Source organism: Engraulis encrasicolus, chromosome 6 (genome assembly GCF_034702125.1).
Source record: "Engraulis encrasicolus isolate BLACKSEA-1 chromosome 6, IST_EnEncr_1.0, whole genome shotgun sequence".
Taxonomy (NCBI): domain Eukaryota; kingdom Metazoa; phylum Chordata; class Actinopteri; order Clupeiformes; family Engraulidae; genus Engraulis; species Engraulis encrasicolus.
The window spans coordinates 51,671,605-51,698,383 of record NC_085862.1 but is presented as its reverse complement, the minus strand read 5'-3'; the positions used below and the strand labels follow the sequence as shown (position 1 = coordinate 51,698,383).

General features: G+C 44.3%; 2 protein-coding genes across 2 annotated transcripts in view; one reads left to right on the top strand and one right to left on the bottom strand.

Moving 5' to 3' along the window:
• The window catches only part of usp13 (ubiquitin specific peptidase 13), a 52,950-nt gene extending 42,383 nt beyond the window's left edge, over positions 1-10,567 (bottom strand). Inside the window, exons 1-3 of the mRNA XM_063201919.1 lie at positions 10,344-10,567; positions 4,499-4,624; positions 1,332-1,392 (exon numbers count right to left, since the gene is read on the bottom strand). Coding sequence (XP_063057989.1) covers positions 1,332-1,392; positions 4,499-4,624; positions 10,344-10,454 — 298 coding nt within the window. The 5' untranslated portion in view covers positions 10,455-10,567. The remainder of the gene's footprint in view (positions 1-1,331; positions 1,393-4,498; positions 4,625-10,343) is intronic.
• Positions 10,568-14,522: 3,955 nt separating this feature from the next.
• On the top strand, positions 14,523-26,661 carry clcc1 (chloride channel CLIC-like 1). The gene is made up of 10 exons (XM_063201908.1): positions 14,523-15,029; positions 15,141-15,275; positions 16,191-16,322; positions 16,470-16,691; positions 17,047-17,187; positions 18,065-18,164; positions 20,154-20,251; positions 21,233-21,379; positions 21,851-22,702; positions 26,298-26,661. Exons 1-10 carry the CDS (start codon positions 14,874-14,876, stop codon positions 26,385-26,387), a joined length of 2,073 nt encoding a protein of 690 aa, XP_063057978.1. The 5' UTR covers positions 14,523-14,873; the 3' UTR covers positions 26,388-26,661.
• The last annotated feature ends 118 nt before the right edge of the window (positions 26,662-26,779 follow it).

Genomic DNA, 26,779 nt, shown 5'->3' with positions numbered 1-26,779 from the left:
ATTTTAACCAGCATTTGGCCAGTTTCCGGGTCTTATTTAGAGCCCTGACTGTAACCAACCATGAATGTAACCATTCTCGTCACCATGGACACATATAAACACTCTACTCTGCTCCCAGCCTGTGTGTACAGTGTATGTGTGTTTAAGGCAAGGTCAGTGCACTGGTATAGGAATACATTAATGACTGTTGTTGCACCACCCTCATAGGGAAACACAAAAGCCTGGAACAACCCCCCGCCCTTCACCCCCCAAAGAGGAGACATCTGACAGATACAGCCTCTTATCTCAGAGAGACGGGATGAGTCTCTGACGCATGCATATGTGTGCGGGTGTGTGTGTGTGTGCGTGTATGTATGTGTGTGTGTGTGTGTGTGTGTGTGTGTGTGTGTGTGTGTGTGTGTGTGTGTGTGTGTGTGTGTGTGTGTGTGCATGCCAGACTCTACCCAGAGTTCCCTGGGCCTGTGACGGCCCTGAGATGGTGTGAAATATGCTGTGATTGGTTGAGAGACGTTAGTCCCGGACTGATGAGCTCAGCCATCCAATAGCAGAAGCCCAAGAGGCTTCAGGGTTGACAGGGGCCAGCAGCTGATGGGGTTGGTGGGGTTGGTTGGTGGGGGTACTGTAAAACAAGATGTGTGTGGGTGTGTGTGTGTGTGTGTGTGCGCGCGTGCGCGTGCATCTGTGTGTGTATGTGTGCGTGCCTGCGTGCGAACGTGCGTGCATATGTGTGTGTGTGTGTGTGTGTGTGTGTTCTAACTGCTCTAAGGGGGACCAGACCAGCTGAGACATGTGGCTGTTTAGATTTAGAACAGTTACCAACGCCACATACAAATACATACACTAAATATAGAGCAGAGCCCTCCCCCAACACGCACACACACACACACACACACACACACACACACACACACACACACACACACACACACACACACACAAACGCGCGCGCACACACACACACACACACACAAAAATGCGCACACACGCATGCAGGCACACACACACACACACACACACGCACACACACGCACACACACGCACCACCGAGCAGCCATTCAATACCCAGGCAGGAAGTGAGGAATCCGGTAAGAAGGCAGCATCACACCTGGGAGAAAGTGTGTGTGTTTGTGTGTGTGTTTCTGTGTGTGTGTGTGTGTGTGTGTGTGTGTGTGTGTGTGTGTGTGTGTGTGTGTGTGTGTGTGTGCGCTGACTGGACAGTAGAGCAGCTGGGTTTCCCCGTCCTCATCCAGCATGCGTGTGTGTTTGTGTGCGTGCGCATGCGTCTGTGCGTGCATGCATGCTTGCTTGTATGTGTGTTTGCTGAATCTCACCTAAAAATACTTTTCCATTCCTCCTCTTCGGCACAGTACCTCCTGCTGCACCTGTGGCTTTCTACACACACACACACACACACACACACACACACACATACACACACACACACACACACACACACACACACACACACACACACACACACACACACACACACACACACACACACACACACACACACACACACACACGAGAAACAGCATGACTAGAAAGTTGTAAAAAAAAAAAAGTGAAAATAGCACATAAATATTAAAGTGTGTGGGTGTGCAACAGAATCTATTCAATTCCATTATTTTCTGTTGGGCTGTCCTATCTGTACTCAAGTAAACGCAGAGTGACAAGACACATTAAGCCCTGTGTACATTGGAGGCGAACTAAGCAACCTGCGTGGCGGAAGTCATTGTTTCTCTATGGATCGAAGGCGAATAAAGTTACTAGAGCGAATTCGCCAGGAGAGAAGCTTCTTGAGCGACCAGGGCGAATTTTGACTTTTAAACTCAAGCTAATCTTAAGCAAATTCGCTATGACGCGGTTCTGCGAAAACCAATTGGAACGTTCATATCGAGGAATGTCCCAGGCTGTCAAGACAGAGCCGTTATGTGATTAGATGAATCAAACATGTCAGTGCAGCGTCCAGAGCGAATAAAACGAATTCATGGCGAAACTTCTTCAACCACCCCAGCTACCTGGGTCGCGTGGGTAGCGGTTGATGTACACAGGCCATTATGCCGTGTCCAGACCAAGAGCGAACTACGCTGCCTGGTAGCGTGGGTAGCAGAAGAAGTTTCGCCTTGGATTAGCTGTATTCGCTCCAGACGCAGCATTGACATGTTTGATTTAGCTAATCGCATAACGGCTCTGGCTTGACAGGCTGGGACATTCCAATTGGTTTTCGCCGAACCGCGTCATAGCGAATTCGCCTACGATTAGATTTTGTTTAATCGTTAAAATTCGCTCTGGTCGCTTAGGAAGCTTCGCCTCTGGCGAATTCGCTTAGGTAGCGCTGGTCGCGTGCCCTCCATAGAGAAATAATGACTTCCGTCGCTCCATTCACTCCGTTCGCTCTTGGTCTGTACACGGCATTACACACACATAGTAAGGGTAGAATGTAGGGGTTCAGTGTGATGCGATGGTTGCACAGTCACTTGCAACAAGGACATGGCACAAATATGTGTGTAGAACATGTCTTAATCTGTTATTTTAAATTGTAATGACCATGTCTTAATCTGTTATTTAAGACTATTGGTCATGTCATAGCAATGCTGTTATGATGTACGGCAGTTCAGCATTTTCAGCAAGTATTCAGATGTGGCCAAAGTAAAAGTAGAAATGAAAAATTAAACCTGCATTATTTTCTTTCAACACAATTAACTTCACTGAGTAACTGATGCGCAGTTACTGAAGAGCGATATATCTGACTCTGTGCTGGTTGAATCAAATTTGGGGGTTTCCTTTTTTAGGTTTTTAGTTATTTTTCACTAACAACAACCTCTAGCCACACAATTAGATTCAATGGAATAACTGGTGTAGCAGCTATGTAATATCATGTGATAGTGTTGTACTTACACCACAAATGTACTTCTACTTTTACTCTTGACACCTCTGCAAATAGTGAATAGGATTGCCGGCAATCTCATTCCCCCTGCCCCCGCCCCCCGCACAAAAACACAATAAACAAACAAAATAAACACGCAAACAAAATAAACACGTGCACTACAGATCTATATGCATGACTATTTTGGGTGCCTCTTTATAGGACACTTGTCTCAAATGGCATAGTGTGAATATATGTGTTTTCTACTTAAATAGTAGACCTTCCTTATTTTCAAATGTGTTTTTTGGCTAGCATTAACCCAATTCTATTATCGGTACTGCACACTTGATGTAAATTTTATACCGGTGCTACGCACCTGTCTGCACCTGTCTTGAGCAGGGCATCTAACCTACCATAGCTCCAGGGACTACAGCTAACCAATACCTAAATAACGGCAATATACTGTTAATAATAATAAAATTATAATAACTAGAAATGCACTCAGAGAGTGCTGACCTCTGCCACGCAAGCTGTTTGATGGAACATTTGACTATATTACACCTTGTTTTTTTTAAGCCTTTCTGCCTTATTTTTGTGGAGTTCGAAAATGTAATGTCAAAATTCGGCCCAATCCCACAATGGTGAAGAATACTTTAAAAACTTCCTGGATCTGGATAGTGATCCGGATCACCACCAAAATGTAATCACCTTCCTTTTGTCAACTCATTCAGCTGACAGACAGACAAACAAACAAACAAACCTAAGGTACGACACAAAAAATAACCTCCTTGGCAGAGGTAATAATAATAACTGTAGTAACTGTAAAGCATTAGGTAGCTTTAAATGGGGGCAGCCGTAACCTAATGGTTAAGGACATGGGCTTAAGATCAGAGGGTTACAGGTTAACATCCCACCCTTCCACTCCCTACCACACTCCATGGCTGCAGTGCCCTGGACTAAGGCACCTTACCTCCCATACTACTCAGGGACCGTAACCAGTACCCTGTAAATAAGTCACTTTGGATAAAAGTGTAAGCAAGTGTCTAAGTTTAATGTAATGTAATATTCATCATCATTCCCCTTCAGATGGGTCCATCAGATGATCCATCAACTTTCTGCTTGAATTTGTCCATCAGGCTTTACTCCGCAATTACCATTTAAATCCATTAGCCTCTTACTGCAGATGGGCCCGTCGGCAGGCCAATTCACTCTTTGCTCACTATAGTACATCATAACAACAATGTCCATGAACTCCATAAGCTCCTGAACATCATGAAGCAATTCAACATCCAACCAGTAAGTACAGTTAGAAGGCATACATTGTGTATGTGGGTTTGCATGCACATGGAGACCCGTGTTCAAGTCAGGCCATATCCCAGCCCTACTCTATCTCTCTTTCCCAGTTGTTTTCTGTCTCCTCTCATATTATCGCAATAAAGGCATAAAAAGCCTGAAAAATATATTAGAAATGGTGTATGTGTATATATTTGTGTGCACGTGTGTGTGTGTGTGTGTGTGTGTGTGTGTGTGTGTGTGTGTGTGTGTGTGTGTGTGTGTGTGTGTGTGTGTGTGTGTGTGTGTGTGTGTGTGCGTGCGCATGTGTCCGTCCATGCATGTGTGTGTGCTTACCTCTCTGACTGTGCGTTTGAGGTGCATGTAGACGCTCTGTCCTGTTTTGCGGTAGTGTCTCTCCACATGTTCTCTGCCGAAACCCAGAAATGTGTTCAAGCACACGTATAGGCCTCCCTCTGACTCCTGCACACACACACACACACACACACACACACACACACACACACACACACACACACACACACACACACACACACACACACACACACACACACACACACCGCTATTACTGCCATGTTCTGAACATTGGTTTTCCTCTGATACAGCATTGTAACATAACATGTTCATTACTTCTACTCTTTTCATAACATCATGCTCATACATTTATACATTGAATATTGACATTTGACACATACTTGTTTCCAGACAGACGTGACACACACAAATATCTGTTCAATGGACATATGCACTGGGTTATCATTGTCATAATCACTGACAGTACCTGCCTACAATTACACTACATGTTTACACACACAGATACTGTAGTCATGATCACAAAAACAATGTATAACTGCATTAGAATCATACCAAAATAGCCACTTATTATACGGTAGGTACAATGAGCACTACATGAAGAGCATATTTAAAAATTACAAATACAAATCACATGATATAGCCTATATGTAATAAGCGCAGCAGTGTTGTTGGCAACATTATCCTCACACAGGACTCAATAGCTGGATAAAGTCTTTTTTAGGACTTTTTTATTCTCCGTAAAACGGACCACACCATTTACATCTGACATCACATACTCTGTTAGATGATTACACCCTTTGACATCACATTAGAATAGGCCTATTATTAGACCCTGTGCCCTAACAACACATCACAATATCAAACCCATGTCCTGCTGACATCACATTACAATATTAATCGCCTGTCCTAATGTCACATTACAATTACCCATATAAGCCCCTGTCCTAACAACACATTAAAAGATTGAGCCCCTGTTCGAACGTCACATCGAATATTAAACCCCTGTCCTAATGTCACATTACAATTATAATCCCCAGTTCTAACGTCACATTAGAAAAATCTGCCTGCAGACGTGACAGCAATAAACAGTGTCTGCTGATGTCATAATTGGACGTAATATTCAGGTGTGACATCAGCAGATATGAGGCATCAGAATATTGTGGCTACTGACATCATATCCTGTAATTATGACAAAGACAATTAATCAGGCCTTATTTGCAAAGTTTAATTGTAATGTTTCAGTCAAAAGACCATCATCAGGCAACTCTAAAAAAACATTTACTAAACTATGTGGGATCTTTCCTTCGTAACATTGACCCTGTGGCTATGTAATGCACCTGGCCGAAGGAGGTGTGCAAGAAACCTCCTAAGCTATCCCATAATAGAAAATGTAGTACTCTGACATGATATTCTATATCATCATATCATTACACACCCCAGATGTCACATGATCGGCGTATTACGCCTCCTGTCCTGACGTCCCATCAGAATATTGTACCCATTGACGTCACATCAGAATATTTTACCCACTGACATCACATCCAAAAATAGAACATTAGAACCTCTGACATGACATGCCGTAATAGAACATTAGGTCATCTGATGTGACATTCCATAATGCCTCCTAATGAAAATCCCACTGGGAAAGCCCCATTGATGTCTTGACGCCACTCACCACAGCGCACAACACCGGAACTGCATTTATGCCTCAACTGCGCAATAGGGGAGTCAAATGGGCACCTCAAGGGAGGGGTCAGCACTATGATAATGGACCAGGTACCTGATGACCAGAGTACCCAAATGTGCCTCATGGGACAGGCGCAAGGTACTGAAAAGTACTGCTATGCTCAGAGTACCTCAGTTATGGAGGAGGGTGTAAGAGGACGGCACTATGCTGAGGATACTTTAACGGAGGGGTGTAATATTCCCAGGGTACCCCAGAGCACCTCATTGAGGAGGGGACAGCACTATGGTCAGGCCAGAGTACCCCAGTCATGGAGGAGAGTGCAAGGGAACAGCACTATGGTCAGGGTACCCCAGTCCAGTCATGGAGGACTGCCAGGGGGCAGCACTATGGTCAGGGTACCATAGTAGGAGGTGGGTGTGGGAGAGGCCAGGCCTGGAATCCCCCCGGCATACAAGCCCAACTACAGCGTACCTAACCGTTTGCCCATACTGTGACTTCCTCGACCACTGCTTCCCAACCTTTTTTGTCTTGCGTACCCCCTAAGCCCTTAACGTCATACCATGAGGACCCCTTAACTCATGCTGCAGTATATATGAAGAGCTTCATAGCCAAATGACATATATCCATTTTGCAACATTTTGGGAAATTTACAATTTTGTATTGGGCATTGCATTGCATTGAATTGCAATACATTTTTAACATTGTAGGTTTAAAAAGAATGCTCTCAAAATTTGAAAGGCAAGAATTCACATTCACTAAATTATACGATGTCTGAAAAGTCATAATAAAATGCAAAGGTAAAAACATAGCGCTTACATAATTTTGCAACAAAACTCTTCATATCTCTTCCTCTGTCTCATTTTGACTATATTCCATACATTTGTTATTATTACATCTTTTCATGAACACCCTGCAGTGTGCTCACATACCCCTAGTGGTTCACGTACACCTGGTGGGGAACCCCTGTTCTGCATAATATCCACACACTCCTGGTTGGGAAACCCTGTTTTACAAGTAGATAATATCCACTGGTGGTGTGCATTGGCACTGCCCTCATGATGCGATTCGGGAGGTATTAGATTCTAATCAAAACAGTTTGATTCTACAATGCTCGTCCAGGAAGAGAAGTTCTGAAGCACGAAAGGTTGCGATTTTTTGTACTTTTTATTTGGCTACAATTGCCTACGTGTTTCAGCCTTAAAGTGATACTGTCCCATTTTTGGAAATTAGCTTATTTTACACCTCCCCTTGAGTTAAATAATAGGGTTTTACCGTTCTCCTGTACTTTCAACCGTTCTCTGGCTATGGCAGTGCAAATTTTACCTCCATGCTAGCATTTAACATTGAGTCCTATGAGACCAGCTCGCGGCTAACTGGTCTCATAGGACTCAATGTTAACTGTTAGCTTGGAGGTAAAATGTAAGAAGGGTGGTAAAAATGGGACAGTATCACTTTAAAGGCCTTCTTTAGGGCGTATATACAGTATATACACGTACATATATGCCCTGAAGAAGGCCTTTCAGGCTGAAACGGGTAGGCAATTGTAAAAAAAAAAAAATCACAACCTTGAGTGTCTCAGAACTTTGCTTCCTGGACTAAACTTGAGAGCCCCTACACTGATGAGCACCAAAGAAAAAAGGCTAAGACCCAGAAGCACTCCAATGATCTGTTTGTGTTTAATTCTACAATGCATTGCGATGCATTAAAATTCTCCTGAAAGCATGGCAAATTTTTCATCCATCATTGTGTTTATCACTCCTGCTGTTTTCAGTGATTTGTTGTAAATACTCCAGATTAATATAAGTTTACTGGGAAATATTGACACCCCATGTTGCACTGTGTATGCCTACAGGTCAGTTGCCCCTGGTCTAGACAGGGGGTTGGGGTGGTGGTACCCCATTCAATTGTACACTTTCAATTCAAAAAGTAACGCTTCACACGAACAAACAATAACCAGCACAGCACACATTGGAAATAACGACATTAAATACAACAAATCTAGGGCTGAAAGGATTCACTCAGCCCACAATTTGGTTTGTGTCATGATTTTTCACCTACGGTTCGATACACCCCACCATTTTTCAAATGCATCCTTTTAAATTAATTCACTTGCTTTTTTTCACATTTGCCAACACTGTTGTCTGGATTGCAGGCTAACATAACTTTGAAAGGGCATGTCACAGTACTTCCATCTTGCACCACGATACAGTATCGTGACTCTGCATATCACAATTTCAGGTCGAGTATCGTTACAGCCCTAATCAAATCCCAACTACTCAACACACTAAATAAATTAAACATTTCTCACACTGCTGGTATCTACAGCAACTAGCATAGCAAGATGGCTGTGTGTGTGTGTGTGTGTGTGTGTGTGTGTGTGTGTGTGTGTGTGTGTGTGTGTGTGTGTGTGTGTGTGTGTGTGTGTGTGTGTGTGTGTGTGTGTGTGTGTGTGTGTGTGTGTGCGCGCGCGCGCGCATTTCGGATGTGTTTGTATGTTTTTACAGCCATCAGCTGTTTGCCCTGTACTGCACTGTAGCTGTTGTTTTGCTGCTGTTGTTCAGGTAGACCATGGTGCGCAGGGCATTAAAATAGCAAACACACTATCAGGGCTAGTCCTCACCTTATCTGACACCTCACACACACACAGGGGAAGTGTTCCGAAGACACAGTGAGTGAGTGAGGGTGAGAAAGAGAGTGAGGCAGAGAGAATAGGAAGGAGGTGAAGAGAACGAGTGAATCCCACACACTGACCTACAGAAACGGAAAAGTAAGGAAGAGAGAGAGAGAGAGAGAGAGAGAGAGAGAGAGAGAGGGGGGGGGGGGGGGGGGTTGGGGGGAGGTCCTCTCTGGCCTGTATCCCTGGTTTAAATCAACTTGATAAAAACTCAGCAGACTTCAAGACTATATGTCTGGCCGAAACTAAACGTGGCGCTCTCACGTCATGCCCACTCCTGGATCCGGGCGAGCAGTGAGGGCATGCTGCAGTGGAATTAGGCCAGTGGTTCAAGAGGAGAGAGTGGTAGATAGATGGGGGTTAAGGAGGGAGGGAGAGGAAGACAGTGAGAGAGAGAGAGGTTGAGCGAGATAGTTAAATAAAGAGAAAGAGAGAGACAGACAGAGAGAGAGAGTAGGAATTGGGCCAGTGGTTTAAGAGAAGCTTCAATGTCATAGAGGGAGCGAAACTGTCAGTGCCCACTTCCCAGCGCTCGCCCGATATCTATCAGGTCTAGGAAGGGAAGGGGTGGCCTCGAGCCCGTTACCAGCCGGAGTGACACACGAGCTTTCAGAGCGCGCGGGTAAAAATAACCTGCTCGGCTCGTCGGTGTGACATGACGGCCCGGGACAGCACGGCACACAGCTGAGTCACATTTTAAATTGTTTCGCCTGAGAAAGAACTAACGGCAGCCACCGCAGACAGTTCAGCCATGACACCTTTCAGACCACCGTCTCTCTCACTCGGGAACTCCAGAGCTCAAGTGAAGTGAAGTTTTGGGGTCCGCGAGGCTCCACTGTGCGGTGACAGGTGGTGAATCTTGACCTGGATTTTTTAATAGGTCAGCAGGCCGACTGCCTAGCTGCACCCATACACTGCCAGTAACCAGCTACGGGGCACAGAGGGCCGATTTACTGGGTACAACAGGAGGACAGGGCTGAAATAAACTCCCAACAGACTTCAGTAGCTTACACTTCACTTGGAATGCGCAGTTGATGGTTTAATGATTATCCACACTCACTGTCCTATCAGTGTCAGATGTACAAAATAAAAAACACCTGTTAAATGTGATGAATAACGCACACCTTCCCTTGAAGATAAATATACAGTCCGTAGGTAGGAACAAACGCGTTCAAAAGAGTGACCCGTCTAAGCCAAGGAAACGGTAACCCGCTGAAGATGACAGCTCGTGAGGCTGTATCCTCCTGCGCACATACAACTCTCACAAAGGAAATCTCCTCCCGTAACATGTCAACATCCTGTTCATTTATTTATTTATTTACCTGCACGCCCACTAGATAGGCTTTCCAACGCTTTTACGCAAACAGTAACCACGGCATCCCTTTAAGCAAGCATGTAAGGACAACTGCGCAGCAAGCAAGCTGGTGCACTTCACGTGTGACAGCCAGGCTCTGTAGTCGTCTACCGGACCCTGGCCGTTATCGCGCCATAAACAGGCTACTTACGGGAGAGTCGTAGGAGAAGGCGCACTCGCTCTTGAAAACACGGTCCCCCGTCCTGGGCACGCGGATGGTGGGCATGTACGGAACCAGCAGCTCTCCCAGATCCGTAGCCATGTTCGCATTCCCGTCCTCGCGAAGCCAGGAGAAGCCTAGTCGCGAGAAGCCTAGTCGGCCAGACTGTCAGCGAGCAGAAGACGAGCTGAGGTGTCTATTTTTAAATCATACAGCTCCGACATTCTTGCTGGATCTAGGGGGATGTGACGACCAAAACATAGGGGTGGGGACTGCCCACCACACACACACACACACACACACACACACACACACACACACACACACACACACACACACACACACACACACACACACACACACACACACACACACAAAGGGGGGTCGGGGAGCGAGCCCTGACGCTTGCGGGATTGGTGGGCGTGTGTGCGCTGTGTGCAGCGCTGTAGTGTGTACAGTAGCGCCATTGGCTGCGTTGCGCGGGCAGATAGATGGGAGCCCACCGTGCAGATATACATTATATTTTTAATAATAATAATAATTATTATTATATATGAGCATGTAATAAGATATTGACAATATTATAATATAATATTTCATTGATATACTAGATTTGGTGTTAGGCTACTGTCTGTAACCATTGATATAGGCTATGGTGATGCTCAATGTTTTTATTTTGTGTGTGTGTGTGTGTGTGTGTGTGTGTGTGTGTGTGTGTGTGTGTGTGTGTGTGTGTGTGTGTGTGTGTGTGTGTGTGTGTGTGTGTGTGTGTGTCTGTGTGTGGCGGGGGGGGGGGGGGGGGTGAGCGCTGCAGGGGACTTCCCATGTGAGTGTTTATTGTTTTTAAAGTGTATATATTCGTATGTTTTTGATGGTTTTACTTTTTATTTTATTTCATTTTATTTTAATGTTGTATGTCCTGTCAAGGACTACAGATGTAAATCAGCCTAAGGCTAACTCTGGTACAATGCATGAAATGGCAACCTTTATGTTTTAATTGTACATGGTCCCTATAATAAACTGAATTGAATTTAAATTGAATAAAGCTGATTTTCTTCTTGTCTTGCATATCATCAGAAGTGTCAAAAGTAAAAGCATTTGAATTTGTGTTATACGTAGGCTATAACATTAGCACATATAGCATAGCTTTTACACCAGTTAATCCATTGTACCTAATGAAGTAGATAGACTGTGTTGTTACTGAAAAACACAAAAACAACCTAACAGGAACCCACCACAAATTTGATCCAACCAGTGCAGGTAGGACTAGCTGATCACAAGTAAACAGGTCTACGGGCTACTCAAAAAGCAATGTTGGAAGAACATTGTGTTTCTTTTTTTTTACTTTTACTTTTACTTTTGACACCGCTGCATATCATTAGTCTCACACCAGCAACTCATTCCTGCATTTCATTAGTCCATTTGCAGTCAGCTACTGCGCCGTTTCAAACCCCGCCATGAACAATTAAAAAATAAGGAAAATAGAGGAAGTCAGTCTTGTACATGTTGTTTAATTGTGCTGGAGTCCTGGATCCGCCTTTATGATTCAAACTCAGACATAATTTTATGTAGCAATATGGTGCACTGTCTTTCTACTCTGCCGCTATTAGGAGGACAAATTGGGTTTGGGAATCTTGTCTGATAAGCACAGTCTTGGGTTGCTATCACTTTTTCCCCAATTATACACAAATTTGAATTCTGTTAGCTAGACCTTTACCATTGGCAAAATATGCAGGCATTTTGACTTGCAGTCCTTGCAGTGACCATGATCATTTTTTATTTAACTATGCTACAAGGGAATTTAACCCTCAACTGCATAAATTTTCAATTTGATCACCTCATTTTTAGTAGTCTGTGACTATACTCTGAATAAGACGTGACAACATCTAAATCAGTGGTTCCCAACCTATGGGTCGGGACCCAACTTATGGGTCGCCAAAGATCCACAGGGGGTCGCGGAGCCCTCTTGATTTTAAGGGGTTTCATCCATGTTGAATAGATGACAAAGCATTTAACTAATAAATGCATAGAAGCAGCAAATTGTAAGTGCTACATTAAACATTTATTCTATATTTGACCAAAGACGAATTTAGGAATAAAATAATAAATAAATAAAATTAGTTTTCCAAGGAAACAGAGGGCATCTTGTGACTCCGTCTCGTGAGGGTGCTCGCGTGGTTGGGTCACCAAAGCTTACCATAGTAAAAACATGGGTCCCCGAAGAAAAAGGTTGGGAACCACTGATCTAAATGTTAGTCTTGGCACTTGCCCAATGAAACAGTAAAATTTCCACATCTGAAGATGCTCCGGTGACTCTCTTCTTTGTCTACTAGTAAAAGTAGCCTACCTGTCTGTGCCCATTTGGCAGCAGTGAACTGAGGACCAAGTACATAGCGTGACTTGGGTTGTGCTTCCCCTCCCCTGCTTCTTCCTCTGCTCCTGCTGTTGAGGCTGCTGTTGCTCCACAATGTCCCTCAGCACTCTGACTTCTGATGTCAACGCTACAGACGGTAGAGTAGGTTTCGGAGGAGGAGGACGAGGAGGACCGGCCGGTTCTAAGGTCACCACCAGCACAGTGGTTTGTTGCACTGCCGCCAGTGAGGGACTGCCACAACTGCTGAGTCTCAAGCACCCAGTCCTGGCTGGTTTTCAGTGCTGAGCTGGCGTTAAGCTGTTTGTCTGTGTGAGATAATGTGCAGCCTGGTGGTTGGGTGCTGCGAACTACTGGGGTCAACAGCAGAGCGGTGTGTACCATCTCACCGTACTCCTGGTCTAGCAGGCGCAGGAAGTCTTTCTGGCCCCGGTGCTTCCGCAGCAGGTGCTCGATGGCGTCTTTATTGGTGGTGCTGTCCAGCAGGTGAAGTGGAGAACTAACACCCGTCCACCTGTATTGGCAGGTCCAGTGCGGGCACTCCTTTGTGTAAATGGCCGACCATACGAGACACCTGGAAAACAAAACAAAAAACAAAAGCATGGTGTTACATAATGTCGCTGTATAATGCGCTGAAGTATTATTGATATACTACAATGATTTTACAAGAGTGTAGTCATACGGATTGATGTCCCAGGGCTTGGCATTTGGCAATTGTCAGGGTCCTGCTTCAGTGGTCCAATAACAGGCCGGCCAGTGGAGGGTGATCAGCTGCAGTGTGTGCATGTGTGTGAGGACATGACATTCTGAGGCGATGGAGGAGCTGGAGCAGACAGGGTTGTGTACACTGGAGCAGGCAGATGTGATGGCAAGTACACAGGAAAAGGGGCCGGTAGGTTTGATGATGTATGTACAGCAGCTGGAGCAGGTGAGCAGCGCACACACTACATCTGGGTCACCAGATGTTAGTATGGATCCAGACAGGCAGCTGGTCACACCGGTACATAATAGGCCTGCCCTTTGACAGCTCGGAGTTGCTAAATCAGCAGCGCAAGATGTGGACCCTCTGGATCCTCCAGCATTTCAGCATCGATGGCTTGAAGAGCAGGATATCACTGGGGTCTTTTGATAGATGGTTATGCCTCAGCACCCTTTCCACTCTACCGAGCAGCTCCATGGGACCGGGGACCAGGGCCGCTGACAGCTTTAGCTGGGCCCAGGACAAAGTCACCAGAAAGGGCCCCCTACCTAATAGGCCTACATAGAATGTAATGGGAACCCAATTCTGAGTCTCCTTATTCCCTGGGCCCGGGACAGCAGACTTGTATGTCTCCTCCTGTCGGCTTCACTGCCGGAGACTTTTGTTCTTCAGTGCTCCCTGATGTGCTGCTTTCTGGGATTGGTTGAGTGGCTGAATCCCCTGAATCCCCTTGAACACACAGGCATCCGCAAGTCGCTTGAGGTTGTTCTGGAGCATTTGGTAGGTCCATGTTGTTTGCAGAATGCTATCTCTATTTCAAGAAATGAGCCCAACATAATGTATAGGCCTAAAAACAGTGATGACATTAAATTTTGAGCTTGAAAAAGGGGAGTGACAGTTTGAGTTCAAGCTGTTTCTTGTTTCTGTCATGGATTGGCTGCTGCAGCCCTTCAGTTGGCCTGTAGAGAGCACAATTCCACTAGACTTGAGGGTACTCCACTCCATACTCCAGCCCTGTAGGTGGAGGTAATGAATGCATGGCCATATTTCACACAGATCAAAAACGGTGAAGGAGAATTTGGAAACAAAACAGGAAATAATGCAATGCAGTGTCAACATTGGTAATGGAAACGGTTCATGCCCAAACGCAACCCCTGGAACTACCATGTATTGAAATCTAGGTGCCCGCAACCACAGTGATTTGTTCGATATTATTCAACATATAGGGCCTATGTCGCGATTACAAACTATTTGGTACGATCTTGGCTGCGATTTGCTAACATTATCGCCGCCGCTAAAGGCCTAGCCATTGTGACAGGTCCTAGCAGTGTTGTTATATGCATTCGGGCTATAATAACACTGTCTGTGTCGTAAATAGATACAGAGCAAATCTTCGTTGACTGCTCTGGCTCCTTTTGGAGCTACATCTCCACGCAAACTGTGGTCCAAAATGTCCGCTCTCGGACAGTTTACACCAGAGAGATGTTTACTTATTTTCAGTCTGTTCAGTGTCTTGCTTCTTGCGCGAGGCCAAGATGATGATTGGGTCGATCCATTTGACATGCTAAACTACGACGCCACATCAAAAACTATGAGAAAACCTGAGGTAAGCACACGGTTCCGTGTTCTACTCGTTGTAGCAGTGGTGCCCATGCATCGAAATACATTTTGGTAGTGTTGTGTTGACTTAGCAGCACTGCCACTCACTTTCTTTCAGACTGCCAACTACAACAATGTACCTACCAAACGGAGAGAGTACATCCAGGACGCGCCACAGTGCCCACAGTGCCCTACACTACAATGTCCAGATGTGTCAGAGTGCACCAAACAAGTCGAGAAGCTACAGAAGGAAGTAAGACCATTGTCTTCTGTATGGATGAATAAGCGACTTTTTTGCCGTACCTTTTTTTAAAGGCAGGCCTACAGTATGTCATTTTTTCAGTAATAAACATCCGGATTTCAAGCTGCCCATTCACAGAGGCTATATCTATCCATGAGTATTTTCACATTTTCAATACAATTAAGCTTAAAGGGGCCTTCCACCGGTGGGGACATGAATATGTATTGAAAGTGGGTCATATATGTAATAGAATAGTAGCATACATTTCTAATTTGGGGCCTTCTTGGCCGAGAAAAGGCAGAAATGACTTTTTAGTGCTTGTGGATTTATGACAACAATCCCCATAATGCATTGCAATGCCCAAGTTCCACAGGCCACACCCAGGCAGCTCTTTCAGTGGGCTCGGTCGTGACGACGGAGTAAGATTTTTGCTAGGCAGTGGGCATAGGTGAATACGGATTTCTCCTGTCTCAGGGGGAATTGAGAGAGTGTTGCACGACCATTCAAAAATATGACTGGGTGTCTGCCAATGGAAAGCCTAATGCAAATGGGTGGAGTCTTCCTTTAAGGTGATCTTCTATGTGTCCGTCATTTAATTTCCAGTAATGGACATCTTTAGCTGCAGAACTTGCTGTAGTTTGGTTAGATCAGTTAATATTAGTTTACTACTTAGTAAATATTAACAAAAAGATATTTTTTTAATGGGCAACATCGTTGCAATGAGCTGCATAGTTGCAATACCTACTCTGGCCACCATCTTGCATACTCTACCTTTAAATCTTCATTCCTGACTGTCAGTCAAACATAATAACAACTCTGTACACCACAATTCATACAGTACATCGTGCAGCTCAAAGGGTGCCAACAGTTTGACAGGAGGACAAAGGTGGCATTTTTATTGACTGAAATATTTGTTTTGTCTTTCAGCTAGATGAGCATAAATTTAAGGTGACAACTACGCCTCAGCCTACACCTTCGCCTCAGCCCCTCACCTGCAACCCTCTCTTCAAACGGTTTATCGCCAAACTCCTGAAGGAAATCTCGAAACTGGGCGACTTGGTGTGTTGGTTTTTCACTGCTACCCTCACTTCAGAGACTCAAACCATACATTATTGCAATCTTCCAAGCACTAAGACAACCTTCTACCCATACTCAACCCAACCCAACCCAACCCGCTCCCTTTTTTCCCCTGCTCTGACCCATTAGTCAAGTGTAAGTCCAGGTGACGAGTACTACGATGCCAAAGTGCAGCTGACTGCGAGGGGTGTTGCAGAACTCCAGAAGGTGGTGAATGGCGAGAGCTGGACCACAGGCTCCCTGGACGATGCCCTCAGCAAGATCCTGGTGGACTTCAAACGGCACGACTATGAGGCCTGGAAGTGGCGCTTTGAAGACGCCTTTGGAGTTGAGCTGGACACCGTCATGAAGGTGAACAGGGGAAGTTTTATGCTTCATCGTCATGCATAAAAATGTAGATACAAGACCATGGAATATCCCTTATCATTGTCTGAGTTATGGATAATGTTATCCACTTAACATGAGGTGTGTGTGTGTGTGTGTGTGTGTGTGTGTGTGTGTGTGTGTGTGTGTGTGTGTGTGTGTGTGTGTGTGTGTGTGTGTGTGTGTGTGTGTGTGTGTGTGTGCTGATAATTGTGTTTTTAACCTTATTAACCTTAATGCTCCTGGTGTCTGCCAGGCCTTGGCATATACATTCCTTGTGTCTGTCAAACCTCAGTGTGTGTTGGTGATTGTGTTAACCTCAGAGTGTTGTTGTATATTGCAGACCTTGGGGTGTGTGGTGCTGATTGTGGTGATCATCAGTAGTGAGCTGTGGTCCACGGTCTCTTGGTTCGTCCAGTTCAGGAGGATGTTCGCCCTCTGCTTCTTCATCAGCATCGTCTGGAACTGGTTTTACCTGTATAAGGTACGCCCTGTTTTACATAGGCAAGACAACCTTGCTATTTTATATAATGGTACATGGTACGCTCTGGGTCTTACCTCTGCAAGGTACAGGTGATTAACTTCTAGAGTTGTTATGTTCAGTTTCCCTTTCTCTTTCTGAAGCACATGTGTTCCCATTGAATGTGCTTGAGAAAGAGAAAGAGAAAGAAAAAAAAACACATTATGGTTAGTAGTCAGATTCCCCCCTGGACTTTAGGCCGATATTGAAGGTGGCCACCTTTACAACAGACCCTACCTTCACTAGGTCCCCTGAAATTGGACTGCAAATGTAATTTCTAACATTTCTTAACAAACCATGTCATATACTGTACCATGTCAAGTCAAGTCAGGTTGGTTTTATTGTCAATTTCTTTACATGCACTGGTCATACAAAGAATTTGAAATTACGTTTCTTGCTTTCCCATGCAGACATAGACTAATCTAGGTAAGGACATAGACAGTATAGACATAGACAGTACTCATACATGGACATAAGACAGTATGGACATAGACAGTGCTCATACAGACATGTGAAAGTGCATAACATTAAAGTTATGTCAGGGGCCAGATAAGAGGGCCTCAAGGGCCGTAAAGGGCCGTAAAGGGCCATCGAAACATAGGTTCCCAACCCCTGCTTTAGATAATACTAACCATAATTTGTTTTTTCTTTCCCTTTCTCTTTCTCAAGCACATTCAATGGCAACTCGATGTACTTCAGAAAGAGAAAGGGAAAGAATGCGCTGATGATGTGCAATACAAATGCTATTGCTATTGCCATTGCTATGAATAATAATTTGTTCTACAGGAACCTGGAGCTTGCACTCATCCCATTTTGGGTGGTTTGTTTTCCTTGTTGCCAGATCGCCTTTGCTGAGCATCAGGCCAAGATTGTGAAGATGGAGAAAGTAAGCGACAAATGTACTGGTGTGAAGAAGATTGACTGGGTGGACAGTTTACATGGTATGACTTCATATTTCATATTCTTATTTATTAGTTTTCATATTTACTTCATGGTAGGATTACATATCGTCGCTGTCCAGCAGAACCCTTGCTTCTCCACAAATTTGAAAAACAATTTTATGTTCGTTCTTTATTCATCATTAAATATTAGAAGCACTCAGAGAGCGCAGACCTTCGCCAAGGAAGCTGTTTGATAGAACATTTGACTATGTTGCAACCTATTTTCATTTTATGTCTTTCTGCCTTATTTTTGTGGAGTTAGAAACTGGAATGTTTTGCCCTGTCCCGCAATTCAATTTGTGGTCATTAGGGGCGTCTATATTTATAGGCCAGCAATAGACCCCTTTAGAGTTTGTAAACTGGTATGACGTAATTTGGCTGCGTGTGCACCGCTGCCTCAAAATCGTCCATGCTCCGTTCACTTGTACAGAGACTCGACAGGTGTTTTTTCCGAAATAAGGTAACGGATGCTCGCGCTAACCTCAGATATGTAGTGGGCACCACGGACACGGGTATTCCTGGAGATGTCATCAGTTCAGTCAGTAGTTTAATGTCTTGTAACAACAAACTCCTATGCTTCTGGAACAGCCTCTTCCCTCTCAAAATAGCATAACAAGTGTACTTTTCGGAATCTCTATTTTTTATCAGCGTACACGCTTCAGAAAGGCAGTTTTTCTCTCTTTAGTGTCTGCACTGTCCCCCAGTATTACATACAGAATCACCACTCCCGATTTTACCCATGCCTGCAGTTCTCCTAGTGGCTGCTGTCGAGATACAGCTCTGAGCGCAGCAGCCCGTTCTTTCTGAATGGAATCTGCACTCCCCCTAGAGTGCAGTACCACCCAGAAAAGTGGAGTCTCTCGTAATATCCTTACAATATCTCTGGTGTGTTTGAGTCAACGATGCGCACACATTCATAAGGACGTCGACTCTGAACGGGTCTATAGTGAAGAATCTTTAAAAAGGTCCTGGTTCCAATTCGTGATCCGGATCACCACCAGAATTTAATCACTTGTTCCTTGGGTCATTACTAACAATTCCACAACCTTTTGTCCAAATTTGTTGATTAGTTTTTGAGTTATCTTGCTGACAGAATCTTTTAAAAAGTCCTGGTTCCGGTTCGTGATCCAGATCACCACCAGAATTTAATCACTTGTTCCTTGGATCATTATCAACAACTCCACAAAGTTTCGTCCGAATCCGTTGATTGGTTTTTGAGTTATGCTGCAGACAGACAGACAGACAGACAGACAGACAGACAGACAGACAGACAGACAGACAGACAGACAGACAGACAGACAGACAGACAGACAGACAGACAGACAGACAGACAGACAGACAGACAACCACCTTCCACCACCTACCATCCTTGGCGGAGGTAATGAATCAGTGCTACTAGACAGCCTTCATTGGTATATGTTTATGATAAATTATTTAATAATAACCAATGAAATTATTATTTATTTAGAAAATAATGATTTATAACTGTAATAAGTAAAAAAAAAAAAACAATGAAAAGGGGAGAGACAAGGTTTTTGTCTGACAGTGACATTTTGCAATGTGCATGATAGGGCAGCCGTGGCCTAGTGGTTAGAGTCTTTCAATCTAGGGGTTGCCGGTTCGAATCTCCCCTGACCTCTCCCTACATCTCCATCCATGGCTGAAGTGCCCTTGAGCAAGGCACCTAATCCCACATTGCTCCAGGGACTGTAACCAATACCCTGAAAAAATAATAGTTGTAAGTCGCTTTGAATAAATGAAAGCGTCAGCTAAGTGAAATATAATGTAATGTAATGTAATGTAATGTAATGATATGACTTCTTGTTTAGAACAAAGTTATATCTATTGCATCACTGTAGTGAGTTCTTACCACAGCCATTGAAGCTTACACTCAGAATCTATTTTGAGGATGTTCCACATCTCTTAACATTGACAATTATCCCTTCTCAGTTAACATTTCCCTGAATTGTTGTTATCTTGGTCTTGTAGAGTGGTACAGGAGCACATGGACTCTACAGGATGACCCCTGCCAAAAGTACTATGAACTCCTAATGGTCAACCCTCTTCTCCTGGTGCCTCCTACTAAGGTGAATGAAACATTCAGCACGATTATAAACCTCTTCAGTCGGAAAATCATTTCCTTCCCCGTCACTCTTTTAGACCAGGGTGACACTTTTCCATTCTCCAACATTATTGCAACACACATTTCTGATGATGGTATAACTTTTAAAAGGAGGAACTGAGATTATGTCGAACAGAATGTTCTATGGGAACCCAGGATGTTACAGTTGCTAAAAAATGTCTGCATTGCTGTTGTAGATACTACTCCATTGAAAAAGTTTAGTTTCCAGCTGGTTGGTCAGTGCACATCAAGAGGGACGCTTCGGCAGCTGTCAACAACTAATTCTGGCGGATGGTCCTAGTAATGCTTGAAAATCATTTCTATCAGTGCTTATGGCCCTGTCCAATAATGTTGGTTAATGAGTCCAGTGATGCTGGTTGAGGGATGGTTGGGTCCCAGAGCTGGTTTTACTAATAGGCAAGCTATTAAATTGCCTAGGGCCCCACCAAAATTGGTCCTCCATGTGGGACCCCAATAGTCAGCGCTGCAATGGTAAATGCCTACAAAACTCATTCATAGAGGCCCTTACATTTTTCTAGGGGTGTGCAAAAAAAGTGCCATGACAATGTATGGCAATACTTATTTTTAACAATATACTGCATCAATTCTTGACAAAGTATTGTGATATTATCGCGATAATATAAAAGTAAAAAACATGGTGTGTGGAATGTGCAACTGTTTTTTTTTTTTCAATAGAGAGTAGGTAATCTTTCTGTGTTACCAGATAAATTGACTTATGAACGCTACACAGCTACTGGCAAGTAAGCTGTATTTTTACATATTTACTGAATTAAATGGCACAGTGGTTGGCAATAATACATACTGTATATTGCAATGTATTGTGATAGCATCGCATAGTGACAGTGTATCGTGATGCGCATCGACTTGTGAACCCCTTGCCAATACCAACCCCTACTATTGTTGTCTGTAACTTGTCTTGTTCTAGGCCATCTCTCTCACCCTCACCACCTTCATCACGGAGCCTCTGAAGCACCTGGGCCAGGGCATTAGTGAGTTCCTCAGGGCCCTGCTGAAGGACCTGCCCATCACCCTGCAGATCCCCGTGCTGCTCACCATCGTACTCTCCATCGTGGTAATGACACTCTGCACCAGTGACAGAAATATGACCATATACACACACACACACACACACACACACACACACACACACACACACACACACACACACACACACACACACACACACACACACACACACACACACACACACACACACACACACACAGCATTCCTCTTATCACCAGCAATTCACATTTTCTCTTCCTCTTGCGGATATGAGCCTTTCACACCTTTGCAGCTGTGCACTTTCAGCAGTGCCCGTATACATAAAAAATATAATGACAAATTAGGCAACACCCATTTTCACATCTCCGCCCTCGTGTTAGCAAAGGGCCTCTACAAGCTCTGTGGAGTTAACCCTTTCATACCCGACCGTGTGTGGGGGTGTGAGAGTCTACGTGGTGTTTTGAGTTGCATATTTAACCCTTTCATTTCTCTGTGTGTGCGTGTGCTTGTGTGTGTGTGTGTGTGTGTGTGTCTGCAGCTGTGCACGTACGGCAGTGCCCAGACAGCCATCACGCACATGCTGACGCGGCCGCTAAGGAGAGGACGTCGCGACCCCCCTCCTCCCGGCATCGAGGGCCGCCCGCGACCACGCCCAGCCCCGCTGGCCGAGAGAGCACACTCTGACACCGAGGAGGAGGAGATGGGGGAGGGGGAGGAAGACGGGCCGCGATACCTAGGAGCAGGGGACGCCCCTGTCCGACGGAGAAGCGCTGATCAGGGGAGGAGGGCTGGAGGTGGAGGTGGAGGAGAAAGAGGAGGTGGAAGAGGAGGAGCAACAGTAGCAGCAGGAGCAGGAGGAGATGTGAGAGAAAGACGGGGAGCGGTACGCCAGAGGACTGCAGCCAGGCCTATGGAAGAACGCCGTCGAGTCGTCGTGGAGACCCTGCGGAACGCCGATCACCGTTACAGCGGGGATGAGACGGACAGGCCGAGGACACAGGAGGGGGAGGGAGAGGAGGATGCTAGATCTGACCAGGCCTCTGGAGGAGGGGAGGAGCAGGGAAGTGCAGGGGAGCAAGAAGGTCTTGATGTTACTCCTTCCTCTCCTACTACTGTGGTAAAGAAGGAGAAAGAGAAGAAGGAGAAGGAGGAGAAGAAGCTGCCAGTCAATAAAGACTCCCCCAGTAGAGACTCTGTCCATGCTGAGGCTGAGGGGGCATCTGGGGGAAACGGGACTATGGGAGCTCCACACCAGCTGGGGCAGCAGAGAGTCAAAGCAACACCATCACCATCACCAGCCGCACAGACACCTCAGAGTCCGAAGACACCAGAGAGACAGGGGGCCTCAGCATCACAACACACACCTACAGCGTCTGTACAAGAGCTCAAAGTAAGTATCCACATCAAGGAGATTGGATGAGTGGAGATGTGATGAGTGTTATGCGGCAGAAAGTGAAGCGAGAGATGAGGTTTATTAATTTGCTTCAGGTTTACCAAAGTGGCAGACATGAGTTGTACCGAAGATCCTTGAGAGCAAGAGGGCCTACTCCATCATTAATGTGCAGCACAGCATGGACACCATTTTAATGGGATGGAATCATGGATATACATGGGTTTCCGATGTTGTCAAACGTTTGGCTGCGTGCAGAAATCCCAAAATGCTAGGCGGTCAGGTGTTTAACATTGGAAGTCCGTGTATTGGAAAGAACCCCTTTTCTTTGCGCACAGCTAAGTGTTTGTAAGCATATGAAACCCATGTATGGAACACTAGATGCCTTGTTGACCCCACCTACGGGAACAAATGGCTCAGTCAGATCACCGGCATGATTTTAACCCTTAACAGTAGGGACACATAGCAGGCGAAACGAGCGAGGTGAAGAGAGGCGAAATTCAGTGTTCCATTCTGACAGCTCAACTGCAGTGTTGCCAGATGTGTCTGTCCAAATCCCGCCCAAAAGCTTTTCAAAAACCGCCAAAATGCGCTAAATTCCGCCCAAAATCAACAAATTACATTGACTTCTATGGGCCCAAAACGGCTGGGGAAAAAAAACGCCAAATGGCCAATTTTTCCCGTTTTTACCCGCAGACGCTCATCCCAAGTAGTGGGCGGGCACCCGCCCAATCTGGCAACACTGCTCAACTGTCATCAGGTCGTCGCAGCGATTCAAATGGAATGGAACAGTTATGTTGTTGATTTGATTGGGCCTTTGATTGGGCCGCCGCAGGTGAATTCGCTCCTCATTTGCATAATATTAAACTTGGTTTAATAATTTCGCTTCACTTCGCTCCTGTTCGCTTGCTTTTGCTAGACTTTGCCTCGCTCACAGGAATGAATGGCGAAGTTCGCTGCACTTGGTCAAATTCGCGTCTATGTGTCCCTACCGCAACATAAGTTTGCGCTGCCATTAATTGGTGACAAGACGATATGCACATTATATTCTGTAGGTGGCAGTAAATCAGTATCTTTGCCATAAGTGTGAAAAACATGGAAACTAGACCATGATGGTGGCCCCTGGCTAGTCAGTCAGTAGGTTAGTGGTGCGCACATCCAAGACGCAGGTGCATGACAAAAGGCCAAAGTATTGTAGAAATAAGAAGAATGTCCGCACACTGCTCCCGTGTTGCTTTTTTATTTTTCTCAAGTGAGCGCTTTCGAGCTTTCGCTCTTCATCAGACTGATGAAGAGCGAAAGCGCGAAAGCGCTCACTTGAGAAAAATTAAAAAAAGCAACACGGGAATAGTGTGCGGACATTCTTCTTATTTCTATAGGCCCCTGGCTAGTCCTCAACAAAATGCTGAACACGGCATCTAGCGTTCAATGTACATAGGTTTCTTGTATACAAACATTCCCATTTGCGCACAGCTGGGGCCTTTACTACAAAGCTGGTTCAGGATAAGTTAAGGTAAAGTTAAGAGGTAAATCATCTAATACTAGAGCTTTTCTTCAGAAAATGAGCACTCCAGGCTCTTGTATTAGATGATTTACCTCTTAACTTATCCTGAACCAGCTTAATAGTACGTATAGGCCCCTGAGGATCCGTCTGCAGCCTCTGAGTGATTGTTGGAAACGGTTGTCACTCAAAAAAATACACTCACGTGATTGGCTGCTTAGCATCTTGTCCCTCCTCATAACGCAAATGTTTGTAAACTGGAAATCAAGGTATGTTTGTGGGATGGAATGCCAGGTTGACTTATTGTAACTTTAGTGACTCCTGGTGTTAATTACCTAAACCTTACACACTGATAACCTGCTACCTGATGCAACAGCCCCTCCAAAATGATGCCCATTGAAAAATATTTCCCTACTTCCTCATTGCCAATGTATTTTCCATCCAGTGAGCCCTCTTCCTCTCAAAGATCCTTGGTTGAACATTATGTGACACATGACAGGCAATCATCATGGCGTGTCTAGAATATCAGGCAAATGTCTTTCTTCATTCATGGGCTTCAACTGGCTGGAAGATAAGCTAGACACCCCCAAGTCTACTCTCTCTGGCATAAGACATACCAGACATTTATACATACATTGTAGGCAAGAAAGAGGAACACTTATGATGCATCTTCTCATTCAATATTCTTTATTTTCATGGCTATTTACAGCACATTCTACACTTTCGCAGAGGTAATCAAAACTGTGCATGAACACATGTAGAATAATGTGCTTAACAAAAGATATAAATTCTAGCAGTTGTCCAACAGCAATGTCATCTGTCTATCCATCTGCCTTCAACAGGGCACAAGTGATGGCCCCACAAGCTGATTTGTAACTGGTTTTTTTTCTATTTACAAGTAAAAAACAGCCAGTCAGTTAAGTCTGTGGAAATGTAAATTTGGCCCCAAGTTGGAGGTGTTGAATCATGATATCACCCCAGGCAGCCCGGCTATCACGACTGCAAAGTTCTTAAGAGCTTCTATTCTGGCCAATCTGCCGTGTCCACGGACTTCTCAGATAATGGGTTTAGCCACATCTGTCAAATGCCTGTCTGCTACTGGTCAAAGCTGCCAAGTGTCCCAAAAATCAACACATACAGTATACTTCAAATCATTGTAAAGTAGGTGTAGTAGTCACTTATTTTGTCACAAGCTGTTCTAAAACTGCTGTCTTAAGTCTACGCTATGAGACCTTCTTTTATGCAGCCATTGAATTTAAATGCATAGAAATACCAAGGATTGTATTATACCATAAGTTGAATTAGAATTGTTAGAAGTGCTTTGCCAAGAATGAACATGAGTTTGAGAACAGCTGGTGACTGACAAAGCAATAAAATGACGTCTTTAAATTCTATTTCACTAGTATGAAAACTACAGGTTTTTTTTATTTTCATTTTTTTTACAAAACCCCAATTTACAATGATTTAAAGTGGGTAGCCTATGCATTCTTTACTATACCCTGTAGTAAAGTGAAATACTTAACCTAGTATTAGGCTTCTATTAAACAGTATTAGACTGAGATTAGTTTTAGTCAAGCTTGGCATTACAAATGACGAATTTTAAAACTTACTATATTTTGGTATTTCAGATCTTATTGCTTATTGAAAGGATGATAACTGAAAGACTGGTAAAGTGAAGTTAATACTTGTTGTTATAAACCCCATCACTCACAGAACCATCCCCTGCCCACACTGCCTGTGACATGCTCTTTCTTTTGCAACTTTATGTTTTCTACCTTTCATGTAAGATCCATGCTTTCATGTAAACTTTGCAATGTGCATTGTATGTTATTGTTCATGTACTGTTTCTGTGTTTATGATTTGTGCGCACACACTGTATATAGACTGATATCTGAAGTATTAATCCAGCACCTGTTAACTTGTTGGTAAAACTTTTACTCTGGTGTAAGTACAATGCCATGGCTATTTCCCCCATGGCTGGTCCAAGTAAAGTGCTGCACACTTTGTTCTTGCTTTCTTTTTCTGTCTTTCTTTTTTTCTGTTTGTCTTCTATATGTGTATGTGCTACTCATGTGTTTTCTGTTCCCCTTTCAGGCACAGGGGCCTTCCTCGAAACAGGAAGCACCAATAACAAGTGGATTTGTTGAGAACATCGGGATGCCAGTTCAGGAGTCGGGACAGTGAAACACATACACTATGTGCCATTTTGACTTACATTGTCTTGTACCTTGAAGTGCCAGTGGTAATTTAATTACACAATGTGGAATATGGTGCTTCAGGTGTTAATTGTCCTTCCCAGGTCTTTTGGGTTATTTTGGGATATTTTGTTTGTGTAAATAAATGGGCCTTCATCATGACTTTATTTGTAATCAAATGAACATGCTTTTTGTTGTTCAATGATCTTACTTAATTTTGTTAACAAAAATAAAATATTTTAAACTATTTTTTACACAAAATACCTTGGTGTCCCAGTTATTCAGAGTCTGCAACATCACACATCTGTGTGTAGTGTAGGTTTCATTTGGGGGTTTTGTTTGTTTGTTACTGATAATCCACGGCAGACAAATCTGTTACAT